Raw genomic sequence first — 11711 nt, forward strand, 5'->3', positions numbered from 1 at the left:
AGATCCACCAAGATTGTGTAAAGATGCCGTTGTGAATGTATTCAAGACTCAACAAGATTGAGTAAAGATGCCGTTGTGAATGTATTCAAGACTCAACAAGATTGTGTACAGATGCCGTTGTGAATGTATTCAAGACTCAACAAGATTGTGTAAAGATGCCGTTGTGAATGTATTCAAGACTCAACAAGATTGAGTAAAGATGCCGTTACAAATGTATAAACGACTTGCCAAGGCAAACCAAGATTGCGTGAGGATGCCGTAACGAATGTATAAACGACTTGCCAAGGCAAACCAAGATTGCAACGACTTGCCAAGGCAAACCAAGATTGCGTGAAGATGCCTTTACGAATGTATAAACGACTTGCCAAGGCAAACCAAGATTGCGTGAAGATGCCGTTACGAATGACTTAACGACCTACCAAGGCTCATCAAGATTGCGTGAAGATGCCGTTACGAATGTATTAACGACCTACCAAGGCTCTAATTTATAACAGTTTGAAGTCGACCCACAAAATGTTCGACCCAAAAACTGTTCTACATTTGATAGCTGTTGAATTTACTTTTCCACATACGCAAACAAACGTATTAAGTTATTAACCAATGAGAAATAGCACACTTCTTGTACTGACATCCATACAATTGTTGATAATTCAATCACATGCGACGATGAACGTTGTTTTGACTAAGGTTATTATTTTATGAGCTGTACTTCCAAGATCGATTTATTTCATAAACAGACAGCTAACAGTACCTTTCAAAACATAAATTCAATTTGGTATTTGGACGTAAGAGAAATTTGGTGTTGAGATCAAGATCGTATATACAGGACAAATTCTGCAAGGACACAATTACAACAATGTCACGTGTCCAGGAGAAGGACGATGGCGGGGAGACCTTGGAGTTTGTGGACATGGGCGATATCCGGACTCCCACCTTCTTTGGTTTAAAGACTGACGATGAACTCAGTCAAGAAAATTCTTTGACGGGAATTGTATTATTTAGACATGTTAAGTTTCCCTGTCTTTCAACAGGCAGTCGATACAAAAAAAAATCGTAAAAAATCCAATTATGTCCATTTAAGGTGTTAATTTGGACTAGTTACATGATTTGCTTATACACAATATATGTCTGAAATAAATTGTAAAAATGAATTGTGATGAATTATATGTGTTCCATACTCGTGTGGTCAGGAACGAATTGGATGTTTGAGGTGTTAATGATGTTACTGCGACGAAAGACGGAGCGGGTGGACATCAACAAGCTCGGGACTATGATTGAGGCACAGGAGACGGAGGATGTGGACAAGGTCTCCTCTCCCAGGGTCATCAACTGTCATCTCGCACCCAGGTAAGGAGTCCTCCAGAGACATACCCATAGGATAACCAAGGGGGAGGGGCCTTTAAAAATTGTCATTAAGCGGTTTAACAATAACAAGAATAACAATACTATGTAATATAATGAATCCTTTCCACGTTTCTTTTTATAATATCAAATCGTCATGATAGTACATTTTGTCGTTCGGCAATGCTAAATGCGTTCTCTTCCTTCCTTAAAACAATATTCCGGATAGGTTCTCTTCAAGTTCAATTTCTGCCTGCTAATATACACTACTTCTTCGCCTTTTTGTAGAGTTCTGCCCAAAGACCTGGCGCAGAAGAAGATCAAGACGGTGTTATTTTTGCGAAATCCAAAGGACACGGCCGTCTCATATTTCAACCATATGCGGGGCCTCAAAATGTACAACTACGGTACCGGACAATGGAAAAACTGGATGCGGCCTTACGTCCAGGGAAAATGTGATGTTTCTTACTTAATCATTAGGCCTACAAATTTGTTGTCACAACACACGTATGATTGCAGCAAGTCAAGCGAAAAGAAATCTACAAAAAATGAATAGTTTGCCTAAAAGGACGCTTAAAATATGTTGGTAGATCAGTTCGAAATTATCTTAATTGCATATGTATGTTATGGGTATTTACAATTTGACGAATTGACGGGTTTTCAGACGAGTACGGGCCATATCTTGCATACATAAACCAGTGGCAGGAAGCCATAGAGGTGGGACCGGGGTACCCGCTACACGTCATGTACTTCGAGGACCTATAAATGGTAAGTACGGGGCTAAACCCGCCTACCTGAACAAATTCCAAAACTTTATAAGGGCGATGCCACGGTACTTACTTCACGTCATGTACTTTGAGTACAGGGAAATGTTGAGTACTCCACGCACCTGAATGAACGGGGAGGAAGTATAGAGGCAGAGCCGCTACACGTCATGTATTTCTTGGACCTGAAAATGGTGAATACGGACCTTTCATCGCCTACCTGAACAAATGGGTGGAGGTTATAGAGGTGGGGCCGAGGTTTATTAATACATTTGTACATGTTATGTGCTTCGAGGATTTCAAACAGGTAATGGAGAAATAGACAAGTACGAGTGTTACCATGATATATAACATGTACTTCAAGAACCTGCAAATGCTGAGGAACCGTGCTGTGTGAAATAAAGCTTATTAAAACATGTTTCCATTAAACATATTAAATTTCACATCATAAATACCATATATCTGCCCGCCTATTTTTTATTTTACTAAAATGGTGCTACGACGATGTCTACCACGCGATTTTCCAATTGGGGATCAATTAATGCCTTTAGCATAAAAAACGAACAGAACATTTATCTATGTTGATGTATGCTTCAGACAGAAATATGAGGGTAACATGTTTTGGGGAATTGTGTTAATCGAAGTTGAACAATTTCAACATATCCGGTATAGTTTCAGTCACCCCACATTTCACATCCGTATTGCCTTTTTATGTGAAATCACTATATATGAAAAATACAAATTTAGTGTTTACCTTTTCTTAAGAACGGGATGGAAGAACTAGAAAGGCTTATTTCATTTCTAGAGATCGATATATCGGATAATTTGAAGAGAGATATATATACTAGACATGTGTAGCTTCCAGAAGATGGCTGCGGACATAATTACCAAAAAAGAAGAGGGTTTATTTAATGAAATCTTTCGATTCTTTAGAAAAGGTAGGCTATGTGCGAATACTGTGAATCTGTATAAATTATGAAGGCTACTGTGGTATTTTATTCTTTAAACATTAACGGTACATTTTATTTGTTTTAAATATGTGCACTTCCCATGAATAAGACATCGTCGGCTATTCACGCTATTACATGTCACTTCATCGTCAAAGCGGCGGTAGTGGTAACAAACTATGTGTATGATATTTTTTTTTTAAATTGAAGCATATACATCATTGTAACAAACGCATACATTAACGAAACTATTTTTTTGTTTTTTCTCACCTAGTAGAGAGAAGGGAAGGAAGCTCATAGCCCTTTAGAAAAACTGTCGATTTTGAAGAATAATTCCAACACTCACTGGGGTTGGTTGCCAAAATCCCTGTTGGAATGTTCCAGGCATCAGGAAGCAGTCAAAGTCTAAATGCCGGGTCCTTGATACCTACGGATATGTCTAAATCCCATCTGTCGGGATCAATTATCCTACCATAACCCTAAAGCAGCTGTTTGAATACCCCGTCGCCCCATTCCCGGCAAATTATTGATAAAGACATAAAATGTGTTTTCAATCGGATTTCAGGTGAGGTTGAGAACTGGAAGACCTGGTTTACGGTGGAACCGAACGAGTACTTCATTCCGAGTGGAACAAACAGATCCGGGCAGATACAATCTTTCAGTTTAAATACACACAGAAAAAAGCAAACTTGTGCAAACTTCTTTAACTTTTTTTACTGGATGGACGAATGTTATGAGGGTACCACATTGGAGTTTTTCATTGTTTTCGATCATTTAAGAACGGTTACCAATAGACAGAGATTTTACCGTATCTTACTCATCTTATAATAAAGTAAAAAAGGACAAAAACAGAGCAAAACTAAATGATGGATTTAAAATTAATAAAATATAAACATTATCCCGGAAGAGGTGGAATCATACCCTATAATTTAAATCCACGTGACGTGACACGCGTACACAACCAACAAGAAAGTGGGCAATTTTGATATTGTTTTTATTCCAAAAAAGAATAATATGCACAGGGGCGGTTCCATGAGTAAGCGATAATGGTGCAAAGGGGATGGGAGTTTCTTTACCTAAGAACAGTTTTGATATTTGTAGTACGAAAAGGTCTATTCTGGTGTATTTTGTCGTAAATGGTGTGGAGAGGTCGGCAGAGGGATTCTTTTACAGTTGAACCCCGCTGGTTCGAACTCCCGGCGAAAATACCTCAAGCCTCGAAAAATTCGAGCCAAGCGGGTATGTTTACCTTTAGTATAAAGAAATCGGTCCTTTACATCCAGTTTGAGCCAACGAGTAATTTGAGCCAAGCGTGATCGAGCCAACGGGGGTCGACTGTAGTTAAAGGTTACATGGATCAATCGAATATATATATATATATATATATAAACGTCTTATCGCCAGTTTGCAGTTGCTCAGAACTTTGTAAGATTGAGTAATGACATATATAGCCGGGATTGCTTATGTCTGGCTCTCACTGTCACGACTTCAACCCCAATTTCAGCCTACTTATCATAGAGGCAATATTCGTGTAGAATCGGGATAACATGGTCCCGATTTTATTATCGAATGAAAATTCTGACGATTATTTTACTGGTGGGAAAATAGCCATATCCTTTCGTACTGAATTAAGTATAATGAATCTCACGATCATCTACGATACCGATTAACTACGATCTCACAAGACAGTCATGAGTCACAACGATTGCATGAAGATGCCGTTACGAATATATTAACGACCTACCAAGGCTCATCAAGAATGCGTTACGATGCGTTACGAATGTATTAAAGTGACACCCTTATTCAAAATCAATACATACACATGTATCACAAACATAAGTTCTGAGTGATATACCTATAACTACATGAACTTACTAAATCATGCATTCATGAAAAATATTAAATACTAATAACAAAATTGTAAAAGTGTATTTAATAGCTGAAAACGCAAAAATATTAAATGATTGGTGGATGCTAAAAGATTTACTGTGATCTACTATAGTCTCATAAGGTAGATATACAATATTTTCTGTACATTTCTTTCAAATTAAACTTAAGGTATCCTTCATAAAAGCCATTGTTGTCGACATTTATTCATAATTTTGGTAAATCAAAACATTTGTATTAATTGTGGTAAATTTTATTTGGGAGTAAGAATGCATCTTTAACGACTTGTAAAGGCTTACCAAGATTGCGTGAAGATGCCGTTACGAATGTATTAACGACTTGCCAAGGGTCCCCAAGATTGCGTAGAGATGCCGTTACGAATGTATTAACGACTTGTCAAGGCTTACCAAGATTGCGTGAGGATGCCGTTACGAATGTATTAACGACTTTCCAAGACTCACCACGTTTTCGTGAAGATGCCGTTACGAATGTATTACTAGCCCGGCAGATTAAGTCAATATTTAGGAAAATCGTTCAGTTTGTGATACAGACTTCAAAATTGCATAGGTTCTCCTCTTAGGATACTTGTTTGAAAAAAACGTTAGCCATCTTTTTTTCAAAATGGCGGTCATTTTCACGATGGCCGCCAATCTCCATTGAAATATATTTTTCTAAATGCAAAAATTGACTTAGTAGTTCCAACTTAATGCTTTTTTGGCCAAATACATTGGCTTTTATAGAGAAGTCAAAATTTAAACTTTCATTAACGGGAGAAAGATAGTGAGTGACAAAGCACACTGGGCACACTGGTGAAACCACTGCTGTGAAACTCAGCATGTGGTTTAGTGTCAGCTAAATATTCACTTTAGTATAGTTAAATGTCCCAAATGCTATCTAACAAGCCCTATAATATTATACACTAACCGGTAGTCTGGCTAAATGCAGGGCCAGTTAGATAATAATGATACACTGAAAACTACAGGGACAAGCCCAGCTGTCGAAAATTCAAAGATTAAACCTTTTATAAGAGCACAAGGCAAGCGCACAAACTACAATGAACTATAAACACGAACACATTAACATCACATACTCAAACACAAACACCAAAAACAAACTTACACCCTAAACACAAATACAAACACCACAAACAAACCATTCCGTCATCGAATTTGCTTTACCGTCGTTAAAAGAGTCCAGTGGGTGCTTAAACTAGTTAGTATGGCCATAACATCACACCTGTCTCATCATTTATCAAAAATTACCAAATTAAAATATATAAGCCTTATTAGAGCAAGCATCAACTTGAAAACAATGAAGAATAACGCCAAAAATAAGATGTAACTGATAAATTAATTTCAAGTACTCAACGACCGGATACCAACATCAGCTGTAAACAAAGGAATCAAGACGGGGCAACAGTGCTAGCCCTCAGAGGTACAATAAAGTCATTCAAACAAAACTATCAGAAATAGCTCGCATTAACAAGGTTTAAAATTATGTCTTCATACAGTCTTATAATGAAAGTATCATTGTACAAACAATATGGAAATACACAGTCTATGCATTAGCAAACCAGATACAGTGGCATCAAACAGAAAAGTGTGGTGAAGAAAAAAATGTAATTATGTTTGGGGTCTATATATTAAAATGGCGGCGTTTCAGACATTTGGACGCTACCCTCAAAATAGTGACAGGAGCCATTGTCGAGGCAGGGACTGCTTCCTCGGGAACAACAGAATTCATCCTTTCTGCTTCAAATGTCACTAGGACACGGCAAATGCACCAGGTCACATTTAGCACTCTCTTCAAGCTACTTAAGATCCCAATGAACAAACACAGGATGTGCTAAGTATCGTTGACTGGTGTTAAAGACGCAAAACTGAATGTTCACAATTTCAATTTTGGAATCTAGTGTTGACAATGGAATCAACAATCATGTCCCTGGTCGGATCATTTCGAGAGGCAGACTTTACGTTATACCGTCAATCGTTGTGCGGGAAGATACCATTCTTTTTTGCAAACATCAATGTGAACTATACACAATGGCTCCCAATTCATCTCAGAGACATGATTTTGCTTGAGCATACACATATTCACCTAGCTGCAGAATTCGATAACGGAGAATTTGTTGTTCATACATATAATCGTGAATTTTCAGCGTTGGCTATTGACCAAGCTCATGAGCAAGCGAATGTTGTTATCAAAGGTGATGGTAGTGCCATTGGTTTGACTGAAAACTTATCCACACTACGACTGTGGATGGTTGCCGGCATGATTTCAGTCACTTGGTTGCTCAATATGAATCGGCATCTGAAGCCAAGGATGCAACTGAAAATAACAAACATCACGAACAGATAGAACACACAAAAGGCTTTCTTCGATAAAGAAAAGATGTTGTACAATGCAAGAAAGATATAGACAATACATTTACTTAGGAAACTTAGGGTCCTTTTACACTGGTTACAAAACTTAGTGCCAATATCCTAGTGCTGCTGAAATGGTTGCTTCTCATTATGATAACGGTAAAACTTGCTTCAATGAGTTCCTGAAAGGGATAGATGCAGAGGAGTGTTCATTTTATCAGCCAATCAAGAAGAACAAGCCACATTTCTTTCGGTAAAAGCCAGAGCCGAACGCGGATGATTCAAAGAAAAAAAACAAATAATGAATAAGGACGGCTGTTGTACAAACAGCTTGTTGTACTTACACGGGAATAGATATTGTGTTTTGACGTATACTGGTCCTCTAGTTTAAAAGCTGAATCATGATTGAAGCGAGGCATAGGCGCTAGTTGCAGAGTGACTCGAGGGCAGTAATATCTCGTGAAAACAATGCATGTCCTACCAGGCTTACCGATTCACTCAATGCACTTTATTTTTCAACTACAACTTTATACCATTTTCTTCGTACAAACCTCATCCGGCCCCGATTTCTCGAAAGTTCTGAAGTCCATTATAACAGGATTAAGCTAAGCTCACTATTTTTGGTTTTCAATAAATTGCATACTTTTAACCTTTTTAAGAGTTTTTATACTTGAGATAGGAATTATCATTATGATAATCACAATAAACATTTTTTCATTTATTAAAATTCTATTGAAGTATGTATTTTGGCTTATTGAAATAAGCTACTTAAGCCGGTTAAGCTTAAGAAGTTTCGAGAAATTGGGGCCGATACCTTGCTCTGGTCAATGACATATATTATTTTTGTTTACCGAGTGCAGATCACACTAATTCTGGTAAATTTATGGAACACTTAAAACGATTAAAGGCGTAGATTGTTTTTCCTTATCCTCATATTTGTACTAAAACAAGTATATGAAGGGTGATTATGATAAGTATTTCACAGCTCCCTGCTTAAAGTAGAACTATCCTTATATTTTGGAGGTCATATTTTAATACAGACAAAATATTTGTCTAAAACAGGCGTCATCGTAAACAAGCAATTGCTCTTCATTCGGTGCACAATGCCGTTTCTACAAGATATCGTTTAAAATATTGAGTGTCAATACTCACCGAATCGAGGACGTTTTTCACCCTAAACAGTGAGCCAGAAATGATGGGAGCACATGTCATTACTGCCCTTGTGGGTGTTCTGGGTGTGACAAAGATGTGCGAATGAATAAGTGTCTTTAATTCCTTATTGTTGTTTACAGGTAATTATTTGTGTTGTAAATATGTAAGTTGTATTATACATTTATATTGTATTTATGTATATTTGTTTTAAAGTACAAAGAAAATTAATATTTTACCTTTTCCCGATATTTTATCAATATGTTCATGAATATATAGAGGATATTAGTTTATTTCAGTGTCGTATTTTATTTCACGAATGTCATAAAAAAACATATGTTCGAATTGCGGACCCACGAGTGAAAATATAGTTTCTCTATGATTACTAATGTACGATGTTATATACTGAAATCAACAATTTTTCTGTTTCTTATATGCTTATCTTCGGTGTTTTATTAGTTTTAGTTTAAACAATATTTTATTACAAAAAATACAGACAATAGGTACAAAACATGAATATGGTAATTAATGGATTGGAAAACAAGTTAAATAACTTATATTTATTCCTTTCCATTTTTCTAAATACCCCGTATAAGTGTCAACGTTCAGCTATTTGGTCGCTCCTTCGTCAAACGTCGTGATGATTTCATCCATTGTTCAAATGCTTGAAACTGAATTCGGTCTTATTTCGACCTTCTAACGTGCAATATAATTGGATATTCTGTTTTTCCAAACATTTTGTCGATCTACATGATTTGGCTCTGCCCTCTACGCAAGCGTAAAGTAACTATCATTGACTATTGAGGCTGCCGCTGTCTAGAGGCAGTTGAAGCTTACGTCATGAACCCGAATCGGAAATAGATATGTAATCAGCTCTCAAATCGTATTGACATCTATTCAGTGCACAATTAAAATATTTCTGTGTCAAATTTCAAATGCAAACCCCATTTACGTTTCTTCTTTTAATATGTTCTTTATAACATACAACCAATCCAGCAAATTCAGTACCAAATTGTGCAATATTTTGTTGGGCATTATGAATGAAAAATTTAACGAGATCATCCAAGTAAAAATATTTACTATGCAAACATACCTATGTTATTTTGATAATCTTATTATCAACATTTGTTGAATTTTAAACAAAAATTTATTATTTTTCGGTGCTTTTCCATTTTTGTATATACATGAATCCATTTCATTTGCTTTTAAAAATTATTCACAAAGCTGCGACAATTTCGCCCGATACTCATTTAATGAACCTAACGAATGGTCGGTTTATTGTTCGCGCCAAAATAACGCGTGACTACTCAGAGGGCGGAGCAAATGGTCGATTTGGTGCAAACACCAAATAATCTACATAAAATGGTACGAGCTTTTCGGCCTGCGGCCTCGCTGCGCTCGCTCCATTTTCTGTAGACCGCCAAAATGAACTATAACAAATACATAGAGCATGCAAAATAAGAAATTATTATTATTGTATATGTCAAAAAATATCAAGTAATGAAATCAACATATGAGCAACACTAAATGATAATACATGGGGCAAAAATCATGGTCGACGGAGGCTTTCGTCTTAAAACACGTTCATCTTTTTCTGGGGCTCCCCTGGCTGCGTCGTTGAGCTCGTTTCGGATTCATGTTTCAACCGCAGATGGTTGAGCACATCCTCGGCACCCCAGCGTATCACAACCTATATGGTTATGATACGCTGGGATGCCGAGGATGTTTGAGCATGATTGTAGTGTCAACTCTTTTAAATTTCTTCATACTGTACTAGTTTGTTTACCTCATTAAAATGGACAATTCCCAATTAAAGACATCCACCAATCAATAGTTATGACCATTGCAAAAAAAAAAACGCCCATTAACCAATAAATGTTCATAATTTGCGCATCAATGTGTATTGTATGGTTAATAGTCTCTAATTGGTAAAACAACCGCCCCGATAGCTCAGTGGTAGATTGTTTGCTTCGGTGCGGAAGGTCGGGGATTTATACTTAACATATGGTGTCAGTAGTTCCCTTGCCTAGCGCTCGGCAATTAAAGGGTAGTACTGGGAAAATGGTGTGCTCAGTACTGCCTCAACCCTTGAAAGTTGTATCCCGTGTATCGGTGCTTTACACCGAGAACGTTAAAGAACGAAATGTCTATTCGCGGAAATCACAACCGGATCTCTTGTATGTCTGGATTTGACTGCAATTTGCAGTCACTTATATCTTGTGTTAATTATGGATTTAAAACACAAACAAAGCGGGGTCAAGCCATAATGCAGTCAATATTCGCGAGCAGACCATGAAGAACTTAAATATACAAACAAACAATTGTAACACAACAGACTAGAAATATGCAGGGAAAACTTCGGTCAGTGCAAAGTATGGCCCTCAGTTAACAATTTGTATTATCTCACAACAATTGTGATTAAATTCGATAAGGTCAATAATGTACCTAGCGAGGTTTTAAGGGTCTTTAGATTGTGTCATTTTTGGCATCGCGCCAGTACTGTAACATCGTTTGTATGTTGTCTGTATAGTGTGCATTATGTTAAATTGAAATGAATACTTTTTTATTTAATTTTATCCGAGTAATCGAGAAGTAAATAAGTATTCGATTACTCGGACGATCGATTGAGTACTCATATGATAATAACAATATACAATATAAAGGCAGTTTGCCCGGTCCGGTAGTTTGGGACATTTTGAAATTGAGTAATAACCAAACAAGGGAACACCATAAGTTTATCAACATTGGGCAGTCTAAATCGACTCGTAAGTATTTTTAACGGCCTTTATATATTTAGGAATATTTATGACTAAGAAGTTGTTCGAATCTTAATGTTAGAATATCGCTATGTGAGTAGAATATATTATAGATATCAGGTTGAAAATGATGCATTGTCCTATTGGTGACCCTCAAATTTATCTAGATAGCTGTTCTCGCTGTGTTTATTTTACATAAAAGCAAACAAAATCTGAAATTGAATAATATCACAAACCTTGTGCTTGGACGACTTCCGTACAGTTGATGCCTCATAATTAAATCAAATGGGACAGCGCTCATTGTTAAGGCTGGAATAATTATTATATGAGCTGTTCATATTCATATTTAGTTTGATCATCACCAACAGAGGGCTAACATAATTTTTAACAAAATCAAACATACCCTTACCAATTTTCATATTGGTCTTTGGACATAGGTGACCATAGGTGTCGAGATCTAGATCGCTTCTACTAGACAAGTGTAGCCAAAATACAATTGCAGCC

The 11711-nt window shown here is 36.9% G+C and overlaps 1 protein-coding gene across 1 annotated transcript; it reads left to right on the forward strand.

Annotated features, from left to right (window-relative positions):
• Nucleotides 1–856: 856 nt before the first annotated feature.
• LOC128230863 (sulfotransferase 1B1-like) lies at nt 857–2106 on the forward strand. The gene is made up of 4 exons (XM_052943296.1): nt 857–941; nt 1191–1347; nt 1630–1748; nt 2006–2106. The coding sequence occupies exons 1-4, from the start codon at nt 857–859 to the stop codon at nt 2104–2106; spliced, it is 462 nt and encodes a 153-aa protein (XP_052799256.1).
• The last annotated feature ends 9605 nt before the right edge of the window (nt 2107–11711 follow it).

This window comes from Mya arenaria, chromosome 4 (assembly GCF_026914265.1).
Source record: "Mya arenaria isolate MELC-2E11 chromosome 4, ASM2691426v1".
NCBI classification, from domain to species: Eukaryota; Metazoa; Mollusca; class Bivalvia; order Myida; family Myidae; genus Mya; species Mya arenaria.

Coding starts and splice junctions, on each gene's coding strand:
- LOC128230863 (XM_052943296.1), top strand. CDS start 857: ATGTCACGTGTCCAGGAGAAGGACGATGGCGGGGAGACCTTGGAGTTT. Junction 942..1,190: donor CCGGACTCCCACCTTCTTTG/GTTTAAAGACTG, acceptor TCGTGTGGTCAG/GAACGAATTGGATGTTTGAG. Junction 1,749..2,005: donor CCTCAAAATGTACAACTACG/GTACCGGACAAT, acceptor ACGGGTTTTCAG/ACGAGTACGGGCCATATCTT.